This window comes from Monomorium pharaonis, chromosome 1, assembly GCF_013373865.1.
Source record: "Monomorium pharaonis isolate MP-MQ-018 chromosome 1, ASM1337386v2, whole genome shotgun sequence".
Lineage (NCBI taxonomy): Eukaryota > Metazoa > Arthropoda > Insecta > Hymenoptera > Formicidae > Monomorium > Monomorium pharaonis.
Genome location: NC_050467.1, coordinates 38,486,893 through 38,503,622, shown reverse-complemented (window position 1 = coordinate 38,503,622; position 16,730 = coordinate 38,486,893). Strand labels below are relative to the sequence as shown.

Below are 16,730 nucleotides of genomic sequence, written 5' to 3'. Positions count from 1 at the left end.
CCTAATTGCGCGGCTCTCTCCCCTCGTCTGCCCATATCTCGTCTACGCTCCTACCCATCCTCCACCCGCTGAGCTAACGTCCTTGCTAGATTAATCCGACATTTGATGCGAAACGACATGTTTTTATGATGTAGAATATCTTGCTTAACAAAGGCGTTCAATTAAAGTAATTAAAGTATGTTTAATAATAGAAATACGCGCCTCTTTGAAAGTACCGTGTCGAATAAAATTTCTTCGCAATGCGAATTTTAGGGAAATTGTGTTAATTAAAATTTTCATTGCATTAAATATAGAGATTTTTGTCAGTTATTACGCCACACAGATTAATTAAAAATAACTTATTGCGACTCATAGATTTTTTGCTTAAAAATTTTAAAATATATATAAAAAAATAGGGAAATTTATAAAAAAATATTTCTAAGTAATATTCTTTTTTAAAAATTTAATAAAATATATGTTTTGGCTACCCTTACAGAAATATAATATTGGCAGAATTAAATTAGTCAATAATTATTACTTATTTTCAATTAAAAGCTTTAATATTTTTAATATTCAAAATAAATATATCAAACATATTATATATATATATGGATCGCATTTTTAATCTTTTGTTATTATTATTCTCTCTTCTATTTCTTAGTTTACTTCTTTTTGAAAAATGTTTATGGAACAATTATTGAAAGAAAAGTGTATATGAAAATATACAATATATATGTCATAAGCCTCAGTGTAATAAGCTCAAATTCGTGGGTTCGTTAGTAAACTTAGATGACTATATGAATTAACCATCTGTACGGAAAATACCTGAAGCGAATAGGTACGACACCTCCTGGATTTATTAAGAAGTATATATTGCTCTATCAATTTATTTATAAAAACTATTTTCAAGATTTAAAAAATCTGCATGTAAGTATTAGCCAATGGTTAGACATTTATAATAATATTATAATATTACTATATAAATTTAAATATATAAATACACAAATTGTATTATGCGTCTATATGCACTTATATTTATGTATCTATTTGTATCAAAAAATATGTTTCACACATATTTAATAATACTATTGATTTTATTAATAATTGCAAAAATTATCTAATGACAATTTATCCCCCAAAAACCTTAAAAGAGGAAAAAGATATGCCAAGTACATAAACGCGTGCTTTCCAAAATAAATTTGAAATTTAACATAGTTAGCCAAGTATATTTTTAAAAAGACTTAAAGAAATTTAATAAACATCTATTTAAAAATTGCTTAAACGGGCTTGATGATTAAATGATTAAAATCAACCAAAAACGGGAACCAAAAAATCTTAAAAAGGTAAAAAAAATACGCCAAGTACATAAAAGTGTGCTTTCCAAAATAAATTCGATCAGCTTAATTTTTTGTTATTTTGTTTGTTGTAGTTACTTGTGAGCGAAATACCAGTCACCCTATTAAAACATTTACGACAAATGTCAGAGCAGGTATTTTATTTTGTTATTTTATATAAACTTAATTTACAAATAAAATATTGGATATATTTAATTATGTATATTATAATTGTTTATAATATTATAGATTGAAATCCCTGAAGAAGAAAAATAATAAAGAAGTTAAAATGCCAAAAAATATAAAAATAAAAAAGCTTTTAGCATAGATAGATGAATATTTATCTGCGCTAAAAGCAGCTAATAAAAAAGAAAGAATAAATTTTAACGCAGAAATAGTTGAATTAAAAGAAAAATGTAAAAAACGAGAAATATTCATTTCAAAATAACTAAATAATTAACAACTTTACAAATTTAGAATTACAAAAAAAAAAGAAAATACAGATTTAAGTATTGTCAATGAACGATTATAACTATCGACTTCTAAAATGGATAATGGATAATAGAATATTACAACACTAAACAAGAATTAAACGATAATATCAGTTTTCTGCAGAGTAAGACCACAAACTCTTGAGGAGATTAAACAAATGAAACCGTAAGTTACTATATAATATTTTGTACATTGAGAAAAAAATGTTAATTTGACTAAATTTTTCAACTTGATTAGATTTCTTTAGTTCAAGTATTTATGCATTTAACTTAAATACTTGAACTGTTGTAAATACCTTGAAAAATAAATGCAAAAATGTATATACAATAAAAATTTTGTATCAAGTTTTTGCATAAAGTTTTGTTTTTTTAAGTTAAATTTGAGAAAATTAGTAAATTAATCCAATCATAATTGAATGTGAAAAAAATAATCCAATATAATTGATTAATTCCTTAGAGCTTAAGGCTTATTATACCTACTGTAATTTAATTATAAAATATTAAAAATTTAATTATAAAAAAGGACAGAAAATATACATTTTTATCGATCAATATCGTAATATTTTACCGACAGATTGTTATTTAGTTACAGGGGTATAATCCAGTCGGCGCTGGACTACTAGACAAAAAAATAACATGAGAGTGACAATCTTGGTACAGATGTGTGCATAACATATATATAAGACACGTGTCCATATGATAAATTTTATAAAAAATGTGTGTGTCATTATTTACGCGTCATTATTTGTGAGACGTGAGATTGATTTTGTCAATCGAATTTCTTTGGAGGCTGAAGAGACTCGTGATACAATGAGTAAAATATGTTTGTTACGACAATTGTATTATCGCTTCGACTATATACGTATATTTATCGCAATATAACAACGCAAATAAACCATCTTGACAAAGTTCTTTTTGCAAGATAACCTTGTCCGTGGGATTTTAAGTTTTGTCTTTAACCAAGAATGATGAGATCAATGCATAGAATTGCAAATTTAAGAATACGATATTTTATATTGTATCTTGGAGGAAGTCTTATCTTGACAATAAAACGTTAGACAACAACCTGCAAAAATTACCAACCATCTTGCTCCAAAATAACGTAAACTAATGCGTCGTAACTGTTGCTGTTACATGGAGTCCAACTTGTGCTGGGAGAAATTCACCCACGTTCATTTATCGTATGGTCATTGCTACATAAAAATTCTTCACGATGCAAAAGTGGATGACGGTGGTTCGATTAATGACACTCGTTTTGACGATGCTCGGATTCGTCGTGGGACAACAAGTAGATGTATGTAATACAACTTTCTCTGTCATAAGGATGTTTTTAAATTCTTGCATCATTTAAAACTGAATTATTTCAAATAATTTCATAATATTGTTAGAACTTTAATACTGAACTGGTAGCGGAACAAGATGACACTCTCCTTTTATTCTCTACACTTGGTGGATTGCTTGTGGGTGTTGACCAGCGTTCTGGAAAAATACAATGGCAGCAAGATGATGGTAATTAGTTTGCTGGATTGTGTTGGATAAAAAATTGATATTCTCTGTTTTATATGATATGTTTTATATACTATTGTCGTATGTTTTAGAACCTGTGGTTAAAATGCCTATCAATCTGTCAGGAACTAAAATGTATGTTATTTATTTATTATAGTATTATGTTATACACAGATTTATAATACACAACTCACAAAAATAAGTGCAAGTGCACAGTTTTGATTATTTGCCACATTTCAAGACATTTGTCAAATAATGAAGTTAAACAAAACTATTTGAAAATGCTCTCAATGCTTTCAGGCCTATATTTCTACCAGATCCCAGAGATGGTTCACTCTATCTATTTGGTAGAGAATCAGAGGCATTGAAAAAGTTGCCATTTACTATTCCTCAGTTAGTCGCCAGTAGTCCATGTAGAAGCAGCGACGGTATATTGTATACCGGCAGAAAAATTGACACTTGGTTTAGTATCGATCCAACGACTGGTGAAAGGGAACAGCTTTTAAGTTTTTATACAGTAAAAGATACGTGTCCTTTGGAAATGCAGAATACTATTTTCGTTGGTCGTACGGAATACAATATTATCATGGTCGACAGCAAGCACAAAGACAGAAAATGGAACGTAACATTCTATGATTATTCAGCTATGCAAATGGAACCTGATGTGATAGACAACTATGGTGTATATCATTCACTTTCATAATAGATAAGATTTTCAAGACTGTTTGTCATTTATTAGAAATATTAAATATCTTTCACATTTTTCTATATGTAATACAATGTATAAAATACATATACATGTGTAAGTTATGTTTTATACGCACGTATATATTAAAGAAACTATTTGATTTCAGATTTGGTACATTTTACTGCAAGTTCGACAGGTCGTGTAGTAACCTTGGATAGGAGATTAGGCAGAATTCTTTGGAAATTGGATTTAAAAAGTCCGGTGATAGCTATGTATACTGTAACCAAAGATGGATTGTTGACAATTCCTTTCAAGAGTATTGGCGATTTGTTATGGGAAAAATTCGCAACAAAGCCAACTGACGTTGAATTGTTGTAAGTTGAAATATTTAAGAAGAAAAAGACTTTTTGTCACGTAAATTTAACAGAAATGATGTCAGCTGATTTCAATTATAATAGTTTAAAATAACTTGATTCACGACCTTCTTTTTTAGCCCAACTTTGTACATTGGACAGCATCAATATGGTCTCTATGCCTTACCATCGCTTGTCGATTTGGACACAACAACTATATCAAGTAATATAGAACACTTATTACTAGAGGGACCATTGGTGACGTCGCAAATTGATACGAATAATAAAGTACCATTGCCAAGGGATCATGTTTCTAATATAGCTGACGATAGTTATCAAAACGTCAATCGTACTGAAAATGTTATTATGTTAGGTAATATACAAATTATGATTATATCATATGTATATTGAGGCTGTGCTGCGAAATTTACTGCCAGTACTGAAAGTCTATAGTTCATGTTACATGTACTATACATTTTTAGTACTGGCAGTAAATTTCGGAACGCAGCCTGTATATTATGGCATATTATATATATATATTTGTATCCTTTCTGTAATTTACTTAGGTCATTACAAGATACCTGCGGAATACAAACCGCAAAATCAGCTCCTTCAAATAACCGGGCGATCCGATCCGGTAATATTAGAGTCTTCAGCGTTAAATGTCACTGGGACCAAATTATCTATCACTGTGCAGTCGGATATATCAAATGATTCCATACAGTTAGAAAATAATCAAAATTGGCAAAGAATTATATCAAGAACTTACAATGCAAGCAAAATATGGCTTAGTCAACAGGAAAATATAGATAAGCTGATCATGATCCCAATTATGTTGACAATTGGTACAATTGTAATTTGGTATATATATAAGCAATGTAAGGAGCAACCCCAGCAATTGTCACAGGATTCACGTGAAAGCAGTCGTATGAATCATTCTGGTAAATCAGGCAATTCAGTTGTTATGCCAGAAGAGATTGGGAATGGCTTAGTTAAAGTAGGAAAAATTACATTCAATACGGAAGAAGTTCTTGGCAAAGGATGCGAAGGAACATTTGTCTACAAAGGCGAATTCGATGGTCGTGCTGTAGCTGTGAAGCGCTTATTGCCAGAGTGTTTTACATTTGCGGATAGAGAGGTAGCTCTCTTAAGAGAATCAGATGCACATGCAAATGTAGTCAGATATTTTTGTACCGAACAAGATCGTATGTTCAGATACATTGCTTTGGAGCTAGCAGAAGCCACTTTACAAGATTACGTGGCAGGCAAATACGATCGAGAAAAGATATCTGTGAAAAATATTTTGCATCAAGCTACATCTGGATTAGCACATCTTCATTTCTTAGATATTGGTGAGTTTTTTTTTATTAATTGACGACAAATTAATGATTAACGAAAATTTGTCTAAAAAGCATTAATTTTAAGACACGTGTAAAAAAAATGTGTACTCTTCTTTGAAAATAGTTAATTTATTAAAATCTTTAATTTATTTTACTTTATTAAAATTTTTGTTAAAATCGTATATATGCATCAGTTCACAGAGACATTAAGCCTCATAATGTCTTACTCTCTGTACCTGGACCTCGTGGAGAGGTACGCGCTATGATATCAGATTTTGGATTGTGTAAAAAACTTCAACTCGGCCGCGTATCATTTTCACGGAGATCCGGTGTCACTGGAACTGACGGTTGGATCGCGCCAGAGATGCTGAACGGAGAAAGAACCACGTGCGCGGTTGATATTTTCTCGCTTGGATGCGTTTTTTACTATGTTCTTTCCGGTGGCAAGCATCCTTTTGGTGATACGTTACGGAGACAAGCTAATATTCTCTGTAAGTAGCAGTAGTTACAGGAAGTAAAATTTTCAATTGTATTTTGTCTTTGGCTTCATTCAAGTTGGCTGTATTCAAGTTATTTCTTTTATACGAACCGTTCAATTAATATATTGTATAAATCAAGCCGAGAAGATATATTGTAATAGTAAATATTCAATACTGAGATGATGCAATAATTCTATAGATTATTATTATATTATTATTAGATATAAATTGAATATACAACTTGTTTAATTATTCAGTAATAAAATAACATCAATTATCAAATAACAGTTACATAATAATCGTTTGTTACATGCGTATCGTATTGATATATATTTAAATTAAAATTCTAATTGTTATCTATATATTTGATTTGTTTTGAATTTCCGTTTAAGGTGACGAGAGCAATTTAACAGCTCTTCAAAATGTATCTTCGAGTGATAGAGAATTAATTTTGTTGCTTATCAAGGCAATGATATGTAGCAATCCTACCAGGAGGCCGCCAGCTTCTGCAATTTGTAATTATCCATTCTTCTGGAATTTAGCAGAGATTCTGGGCTTCTTTCAGGTATAGAATAAAATTTACTAGTTTTATTTACATATTACGTTTTGATTACGATTACTTTGGATTACGTATTAGAAATAAGGAATTGTGCGTATTTTGTTATCCTTTTTTTTATTGTGTTATAATTCATGCGACAGGATGTCAGTGACCGAGTGGAAAAAGATCAATCCGACAGCCCAGCCCTAATAGCGTTGGAAACTTGCAGCAAACGCGTAACAGGAGATGATTGGAGATTGTATATAGATCTCGAAGTTGCAACAGATTTGCGCAAATATAGAAGTTACCGAGGCGAGAGCGTAAGAGACTTACTCAGGGCTTTACGAAACAAGGTTAGTGAGAATAATAATACAAGTAAACAATTGTACAAGGCGTACAAATATTGCACTTTAATTTATCACATGTTCAATTATTAATTATTTAATTCAATTAGTGTTAAAATCGGGCAACGTTAAATTAATATCTTTCGCTCTTTACTTCCTTTTCTTTCAATATTTTAGTTTTAAATTTGTTGAAGCTCTATATATACTGAGCAACAAAATTAACGCAACAAAAATTTATACCAAAATTTCACTAAACTTCAAATAATCGTAACTTCTCATGATGTGCATCAGGTAATGCTAATGCTGGCGGTATAAGACTAACAAGTATAAGACTAAAATACATAGATAACTTTTATATGTCATAACTCCGCCACAAAAAAATCATACAGGCGTTAATTTTTTTCAATTTGTAGAAAAAAATTCATATTTTACGATAATTCTTAAGAAGTTAACAAGAAAAATTTATTGCACCCCGTTAAAGTATGAAAATTTTTAAACACAAAACACATTCTTACTTTTAAAGAAATACCTAAAAAGGAAAAGGAAAGAATCAAAATCTGACAAATGCTCTTTAAAGTAGAGACTTCAAGCTTTAGAATGAAAAAAAAACTTTCCAATACGATAAGTTTTCGCAAAGTTACGATTATTTGAAGTTGAGTGAAATTTTGGTATAAATTTTTGTTGCGTTAATTTTGTCGCTCAGTATATACGTGCGTGCGTGTGTATGTAGAATAATAATTAAATTTTAATTAAAATTACGTGTATTAATTATTATTATTTACAAGAAAAAAAATGTAAAACAGATTGAATGTTTTAAATGCAAGAAATTCATCATTGTCTGCAAGATTATCGATAAAATATCTTTTTCTGTTCAAAGTAACAATAAAATAATATTCGTAAGATTTAAAAATATAAAATTGTTCTGGATGATACCGTAAAATATAAAGATTTTTTTGATAAAGAAATATTTTGTCAAAGAGGAAAACTTATTTGTGGCTTTACTTCTCAAAGAAAATTTTTTCTTTTACACATTTCTCTAAAATATTTCTAAAATTTTCTTCTATAGGCCTGTTTCTACCAATGTAGATCAACTCTCGGTTTAATTTACTTGTTATCTCATTCTAGTTCCAAAAATTAGAAAGAGATAAAGAGTAAGTTAATCCAAGATTAAAGTTAATCTACGTTGATAGAAATAGGCCATACAAGAAAGAATCTTATCGCAATATTTGGAATGTATTAGATATATAATATAAATATATTAGATTCTCAAAATAGACAGCCATTAAAATAAAAAAAATTAAAATTGAAAATTAGAAGACGGATTAAGGTTAAGATTTTTAATAAACATGTTGATTTAAATAAGATTTGTGTGTGTGTGTGTGTGTGTGTGTGTGTGTGTGTGTGTGTGTGTGTGTGTGTGTGTGTGTGTGCGTGTGTGTGTTCCTCAAACTTATCTAATGAATGTAATTCTGATTAACATATATAAAACTAATATATATTACTTGGGATGCGTTTCGTTTAATGAGATGCATAAATATGTTTAAAACGTTCAAGGAAAAATATAACGACACTTTTAGTGGTACATCTTGATTGTTATTCTTCATATACACAAATCATTAATATCGACAAATATCGATGTTTCTTTTTTTAGAAGCATCACTACAGAGAATTGAGCCCAAAGGCACAGGAGAGTCTCGGCGAGGTTCCTAACAAATTTACGGAATATTGGTTATTGAGATTCCCATGTTTATTGTGCCACGTATGGTGCGCGATGCAAAATTTTCGAAACGAGTCGAGTCTAAAACAATATTATCACCCACATTATATTTTTGCAAGTGCTTACGAGGGACAACAACCGATTATACAGACGAATCGAGTTAGTAACGCTCTATCGACGTCGACCAAAACGCGACAAACGAACGGCATCGATTGGAGTCCCAATCGTACAAGGTACCGTGGTCAGAGAAGGAAACAGGAAAAAAAGAAGCAAGAAGAATCAACACTATGGTTGTTGCATCCGGCGAATTGAATAGCTCTCAGAGCACAGCAAAATAAAGTAAAGATGAAGAAAAGATCCACGACTGTACGCGGGTATAGTTGGAATCGTGGTTCCGATATAATAATACAACCAACACATATATAAGATTATAGTTTCGTTTTTGATCGAGGAAGAGAACTTTCTAAAGAAATTGTTCTAATTGTAAGTCTTTCTTTGTACAGTAGCATACTTAAGATTACACATGTATCTTTCATATTATTTTTAATCTGCGATAGAAATGCCAAGTTTATGTAACTTTTTTGTAAGACATGTCGATATCTCTTTTTTTAAGTAATATTTGATGTAAAATATATAAAAACTGAATAAGAATGAGAGAAATGCGCAACTCTTTCTAAGAAAGGCAATCGCTTTTTCTTTTTGCTTCATATTGCCTACAGATAACGAGAGAACTTGACTTATGGTTGTCTTATCTTATCGTTCGTTGTCTTTGTGCCTTCAACACGAGCCTACCTGTATAAATTTCACGATTAATAACTGTAGCTTTTATATAAGGCATTATCATAAAAAATAGGACTAGTACTTTGAAAATCGCAAACTCCACTACCAGAATTCTGGAAGTTCCTTCAAAACATTTCGTAGCAATGATATTCTCGATAGCAGTTTGCGATGAATTACAGTCGTTGATTTAAACGTTTCATATAAAATCTTATAGCATTCAATCATTGATTGTTTGCTGTGGTCAAATAAAATATTTGAAAAAAAATAAACCTTATAAAATACTGTTTAATTAGAGAAATGTAAAATTTGGATTATCATTTTTGGTCAAGAATACTCCCTTTTTCATACTTTCTTCTCACTCTAAAAAACAAAAGGCAAAATACATTTTAAATGTAGAAAAAATGCGTATTATACATGTGTAGATGCACGCGTGCGCGCACACGCATATTTACATTTATGTATACATATTATAATACGGAAACGGATGTTGTTAAATAAAGTAAGAGTTTAACGAAAATATTAAAATATAAATATCGAATAAAATCATGTTAACTAAATAATATAACAAAATTATTATTTTGTTAATCAGGCGGTAGCAGTCGCCAAATGGAATATACAATGGCTGTGTGTGAAAATTTTGTACATAGATATATAAAAATGTATGTTATAGATATTTATATACTTTACTCTTTGTACGTGTAACTTATGTATGTGTACCTGTATATGCTTTCTGTACATACGTATTATATATTATTTTTTAATTTAAATGGAACTTATGTGCAAATGTCTGAAAAATGTTTTATGTAATACCATCTATTTTTTATGTCCATAGTATTTTATAGCAAAACGCTCCGACTTTCTCTATTGTAAAGTCGAATAAGATTTTTAATCTTAACTTTTATTCTAATATAATTTTGAATTAAGAACTACATTATGTAATTTAGCACTCGTACATTCATTTATGTCTTCAAATATACTTATTTAAATATATGCATATTCGGAGCATATTTGCAAATTGAGAAACTGTACGACATTATTAAGTGTCTGATGTATAAGATATAACACAAGGACTAAATTTGCGAAACGTGCGTCACATCGCATCATTATATCTTTACCGTTCATTCGATGTAAAATAAAAATGAAATGATATGCAAGTTATACACAAAATGAAGAGATTAATATTGTACAATATTAAACTATCAAACAAATAAAACATAATAGTGAATAGATTAATCAATGATTATTAGCGAATTCCGTTGGACGCATTGGTGCGCACTGTGCACTATAGTGCACACTGAGGCCATCATACACGAAACAATAGACATGTGCTATGTAAAATGTCATTTTATACTGGGTTAAGTTCATTTTTATGGGTGCGTTCCGATATTCACTTTCAGTACTGACAATATGACGTCATGAAATAAAACTGTAACGTCGTTTCAAAATTACTGATACTACTTTCATGGCACTGCTATCAATGATAACAGATAATAAAGATAAAACAACACCCGAGTCACATTAATTGCATTCTATATACATTTATCAATATCAATAACATAGAAATGGAAATTCAGAAAAAAATATAAGCAGGGCACGCCAAGTTTTTGCTTCACTATATAATCCCATTAGTCGATTTTAATCATTTAATCCTTTAATCATCAAGCCCGTTTAAGCCCAATTTTTTAATAGATGTTCATTAAATTTCTTTAAGTCTTTTTAAAAATATACTTGGCTAACTGTATTGATCTTAAATTTATTTTGGAAAGCACGCGTTTATGTACTTGGCGTATATTTTTGACCTTTTTAAGGTTTTTTGATAGTCAATATTATATAATAAAATTGTCATTAGATTTTTTATTATGATTTTCGTTTCCGAGATATTTTAACTGAAAGTAAATTTGACAGTTAAATTTCAGATAAAGCTTAGTAGCGTCGCGACATTTGCGCAGTGAAGTTAGCATCATGCAACACGATTCTTTATGTACTTTGCGTCGCGCCGCTACCGCGTCGCTTGATTAACGTACTAATAAAAAAATTTTTAGTTTACTAACAGCAAGTTACCGTTGGTCAATAGTCGAATATCTTTGCAAGTTTGTATCAATATTAACTGCGTATCAGATGTTAGAAAAATACAAATCTGTATTAAGAAAACTACTACTTCCTATTTTTTCTTACTATTTGTTGATAAGAGCAATATATCGCTTTATTCAGTCTTGATAACATTTCACCGGCAAGCATTCCAAGTTAAAATCGAGGTTTAACCTCCGTGGATACGAAAGGCACTTGTACCAACATTGGGACTATGAAATACTGAATGTTACCGTTTGAGGATACATCGGTTTACCTCTGTTTTTACTCTATTTGCCGTAAGAACCATAAATGTATTAAAGTTTCACCTTTCGACAATAGTAGGCAGTGAAGAGATATGAAGTGTTCCATGAACGTTAAAATATTTTATCAACTAAATTATTTCCCGATATATTAAAAAGATAATAAACCTACAATTTTCAATCCTATTTGTATCATTATTTATAACTTTATCTATAATAAAAACTTTATCTATACTAAAAAAACACACATAAAAATACAAAACTTTATACATATATATTTTATACCTAAGTCATATAAATCAAATCAAAATAGTATAAACTAAAATTATCAAATACTTAATCACAAAATCAAATATTAAAAAAGTCGATAAATTTACGAATTTGTTATCCGCAACAAATTCGCTCATATATAACGCGGCATATTTGTATAAAGAGGGTACTGAGTAAATCGCAGGGATCGGCGAGTTTTGCATACCAATGAGACTACTCAGACTCCTCCTTTTGCCCTAATCAGAATGCAACCCTTGACGCGATGCAACCCCTCCATCTCGGCTATTTCTGGAGCCACCGGCTTTACTTTGCTTCGAGGGTTGCGGCTCGGAGCGCGCATTGGTCGACTTGGAGGAAGACGCGGTGATGCAACAGGGGTCGGTAAAATGAGGATCTTAGTACATCCAAGACGGTGACTAGTACGAGGTGTTACATTCCATCCGAGATTTTCAAATTACCAGATTATGCCAAGGAAACTGGCTGGTGCAGCAACTATCTAAGACGCTTAACGTCGTCGACACGGGCGGCATGGTTTTAAGTGACGATCATCCTAATACTTCGTCTCCCCTCTTGGCTCCTCTTGCCAAGTGGACGAATGAAGTTTGAGATTTAGTAGCTTCTTGCGCCGACAGTCTTGCCTGACGAATGCTACTGACATTAGTGATCACTTCTTGGATATCCACTTTTTGTAGACAAAGACAAATACGAATCATTTATACTAACAATTCAACGCAACTTTTATATTACTTATTATATAATAATGTAGTGCAAAATTTAAACAATTTTAAAATAAAAATATTAATAAAAAAATTGCTGTGCCATTATTGACATTATTAACAAAAGTGAATTGATGAACTTAAAATCTTTAATATAATTTAATTTGGATAATTTAAATTTGGATAATTTTTCTTGCTATAATAGCTTGATATTTATTCTAACATTATTCTAATTTATATACAAAAATATACTAGATAAATTTTATCATTTTTAAACCAAGTTATTGCTATTAAATAATTAAAAATAAATAATTTTTTTTAAACATATCTATGTATGATATAATTGTTTTCGTAGAAAAAACTGAAATTTTTTCTAAAGTAAATTATCATGCAATTAATTAACATTTAATTAAATGCATTGTTTTTGTAAGAAAAAAACATTAATCAACTTTTTGTTAAGAAATATAATGTTATTTTAAATTGATGTGTTATTTTATAACAACGGATTTCTTATTTAATGAGATAAAAACGTCATCTTTCTTACTACTAGAAATTTCTGCAGAATAATCATTAAAGTGGAGCACAATAGTGCAACAATCGCGAAATAATGTTTAAAAAAAAGTGATTCAATAACTCTTAGTATTTTCAAATTATTTCGAATTATTTAGAGATTACGCATTCATACGTAGACAGCATGTTGCAGCTGAAGGTAAAGGGTAAAATATAATTAAAAAATATTAAAATACAGTTTCCTTTCTTGTTATGGTTTCAAAAACATTCACCTCGCTGCATGAATACGGATCGTGGCAACACGACATACATCTCAACACTTTTATTACATCCAATACTAAGCCATCCCAGTATGATCGAATAATAATTATTACTGGGCTCTCCCTTACACCTACACCGTTAATATACGTATAACATCCCCTAACGATAACGATTCCGAACTAATTGCTTCTCCTATATTACATTTCATGTCGTTATGTTAAATATTAGTACGGATCAAAACACAGAAATACATGCACAAAGTTAAAACCAATAAAACGCAAATGCGTTTTCCCATCATATTCTCGATATTAAATACAGTTGAATTTAATCCTTTGCAGATCCTATATCAAAGTGAATTCAATATGATGGTTTACAACAATCTTTACCACACCCTTTTTTTCAAATGTGTTGCATACGTTGGCGCAAGAGTTAGATTTCCGTTTTTATATATGTTTATCAAATACACAAATATCCTACAAATACAATATGTTATATCGATAAAGTTTGGAGAGAGAGAGGAAAAAGAGGGAGAAAAAAAGAATTTAATTCCAGTTCTAAATAAACACTTACAACAAAGCGCAAGGAAAGTCGTAATGTTTTGAAAGGGCAATGTACTAGAGCCCGTTATGTCAGACAATTCTATCAACTATCGGCAAGTCGATTCCATGGTTTTTACGCTCGCGATCGTGGAAAGCGCGAGATCACTCATGCGATACGCACGGCATAGATAATATCGTGCCGTCCGATCGATAGTTTAGCTTAACGGTGAAGCGCAATCGATCAGTTGCCATTATTGACGAGCTTGATCGACGAAATCTAGCGTGACTTCCTTGATGACGAAAAGATGCATTTACGTAAGACGATATTGAATGACACAATCACCGATTCTTTCTAATTTTTTCATCAATAGATCAATAGATTGATCGATCAACAATCGGTTTAAAATCTTGGACAAGCCTTTGTACAGTTCTTTTCTTTGGTGACGATTGCTGCGGAAGATGTTGCGAAATTAGTGAGGCACAAGCCAAATTGTTCGTTTAAGTGATTGGCCGCTGCAACAACTTGCAAGATCAATATATATATATACGAAAACATGCAATGCCTACTGCTTCTGTTAGAAAGATTTTATCTGAGAAGGTAGGAGTGATATATAAAAGATTCAGCGAGATAGATTGAACGAGCAAGGAATCATTGAAAGCGCCGAGATTAAAGTAATCTCCTGCGAGATGTATTGGAAACTGTTTGTGTCACTGCTTCCGCACCTGTTCATTTGCGACACCTTGGCCAGATTTGTTATTTACGAAAATGTCGAGGATGATGTTGCCGCTGTTGGTTCGCTCATTCGTGAGGTACGTCAACCGGCGCCATTAAAAATCGCTGGGGAATTGAGGGATCTAATGAGCGCCAGTAACGCACCGAAGTCACAAGATGATAAAAAACGCATGAAAAATGCTTCTGGTATGTTCTTCAGAGCTAATATTTCTAAAAGAATTTAGTACAAAAATACGAAATTTTAGCTATACATTAAACAATTTTGAAAATATAATTTACCATATATATATTAGTATATATAATTAAAATAATTATTAAAAAATCTAAATAGTTAATCAAAAGTTAAGGATATTTTTCTAAAAATTCTCTCTCTCTCTCTCTCTCTTTCTCTCTCTACGATATATCAGATTAATGTTTATCTCCGAGTGCTGAATTTCGGGAATGCCTTAGATGTCTTGTTGAGCGTAACAAGGGCGGACAACAATGTGGTTTTAGGCAAATCAGACGAGGGTGGTTACTACAGAACCTACGGGAGCGATGCGGAGGGTGAGAAGGGTTACTTGAAGGAAACCTACGGTAAAGGTGATCACGGCTACAAGACTCTTGACACCTTCCACAAACAGGATGGCGACAAATACGAGTTTGAGACGCAAACCACTTACGGCAAGGCTAATGATGATCACAAGAAACATCATAATGAAAAAAAGAATCAAGACCACGAAGGCGCAGGTAAAAAATCGTCGAGTTGTAATTTGCTAATCCACTAATTAAGATATTAACGTAAATGATTAAAAAAAAAATTATCCTATTGCAAAGATTCCCTTTAGAAGAGAGTTACCGAATGTATACCACTTAAGTTATCTTTTTATTATACTATATGTCCATTAATGATAAAGAAAATCTCTGATTTAATCAAACTATAAAAATACAACAGATTATAAAGCATCAAAGCGTTCTAAAATAAGTATGACAAATAAAACGAAATTTATTCATTGTAAGTACTTAGCATTTAATATGATGTGAAAATTGTAGGTACTATGATTGATACGGATTATGCCGGTGACGCGAGTGGTGACGATGAGGGAAGCGAATATTCGCACTATACCGAAGGCGGCGACGATGGAGATCATTATAGTAGCCATTACACGGAGAAAGAACCAGAATCTTACAGTCACAGCGAAAATTATTCTTCTGGAGATGGTGACGACGGATCTTACGAAACGCATAGCTCTTACAGCTCTGACGGAGACGAGGAAGAGGGAGATCATTATTAAATTTAACAGTGTTTATCACATGAACGTTTAGTCTAAATTGCAGCATTTTCTTTTCAATTTTAACCACAATTGGTTATAATAAATATTAATATTTTATTGCAAAACATGCGCATTATTACTGAAATTATAAAAAATAATAGTGTATATTCTCTCTCTCTCTCTCTCTCTCGCATATGCATAGATTTTTCATGAAAATAATGTGGCTTGCGCTTATGCATACGCACACACATACACTTTCTGTTACGTTACGAGCGATTAATGCTCATTTTGCATCAGTAAATTTGTAATATAAATCGATTGTAATAATAATTTATGCTTAATAGCCAATAAAGGATCATTGTCGATACGTATGTTAATTTTACTTGATTGTTAACTTTGAACTTTTTGTATCACCTACGTAATTGTAATAAGCGGTATTTATTTGTAACTAGCACAATTATTCCTACGAAAATGATTTTGCAATACCTTCAATTAAAAGATGCGAAAATCTTTTGTATCGACGCGTTGCGTTAAAACAACGTGTGGAGTAAAGCACGCTAGCGGCTAAA

At 31.1% G+C, this 16,730-nt stretch overlaps 2 protein-coding genes across 2 annotated transcripts; both read left to right on the top strand.

The window, feature by feature from the left end:
• The first annotated feature begins 2,469 nt into the window (after positions 1 to 2,469).
• LOC105835918 (serine/threonine-protein kinase/endoribonuclease IRE1) lies at positions 2,470 to 10,782 on the top strand. The gene is made up of 11 exons (XM_012679577.3): positions 2,470 to 3,098; positions 3,193 to 3,313; positions 3,403 to 3,445; positions 3,611 to 3,990; positions 4,165 to 4,372; positions 4,492 to 4,724; positions 4,918 to 5,703; positions 5,886 to 6,182; positions 6,563 to 6,735; positions 6,870 to 7,061; positions 8,704 to 10,782. Exons 1-11 carry the CDS (start codon positions 3,018 to 3,020, stop codon positions 9,079 to 9,081), a joined length of 2,892 nt encoding a protein of 963 aa, XP_012535031.2. The 5' UTR covers positions 2,470 to 3,017; the 3' UTR covers positions 9,082 to 10,782.
• Positions 10,783 to 13,306: 2,524 nt separating this feature from the next.
• LOC105835916 (spore wall protein 2-like) lies at positions 13,307 to 16,529 on the top strand. The gene is made up of 3 exons (XM_012679576.3): positions 13,307 to 15,094; positions 15,404 to 15,637; positions 15,941 to 16,529. The coding sequence occupies exons 1-3, from the start codon at positions 14,863 to 14,865 to the stop codon at positions 16,180 to 16,182; spliced, it is 708 nt and encodes a 235-aa protein (XP_012535030.2). The 5' UTR covers positions 13,307 to 14,862; the 3' UTR covers positions 16,183 to 16,529.
• The last annotated feature ends 201 nt before the right edge of the window (positions 16,530 to 16,730 follow it).

Bases quoted from the DNA above. Each gene is read 5' to 3' on its own strand.
- LOC105835918 (XM_012679577.3), top strand. From the start codon at position 3,018: ATGCAAAAGTGGATGACGGTGGTTCGATTAATGACACTCGTTTTGACG. The intron at 3,314-3,402 runs GTAATTAGTTTG...CGTATGTTTTAG, and splicing joins ACAATGGCAGCAAGATGATG to AACCTGTGGTTAAAATGCCT. The intron at 6,736-6,869 runs GTATAGAATAAA...TTCATGCGACAG, and splicing joins AGATTCTGGGCTTCTTTCAG to GATGTCAGTGACCGAGTGGA.
- LOC105835916 (XM_012679576.3), top strand. From the start codon at position 14,863: ATGTATTGGAAACTGTTTGTGTCACTGCTTCCGCACCTGTTCATTTGC. The intron at 15,095-15,403 runs GTATGTTCTTCA...ATGTGGTTTTAG, and splicing joins ACGCATGAAAAATGCTTCTG to GCAAATCAGACGAGGGTGGT. The intron at 15,638-15,940 runs GTAAAAAATCGT...TGAAAATTGTAG, and splicing joins TCAAGACCACGAAGGCGCAG to GTACTATGATTGATACGGAT.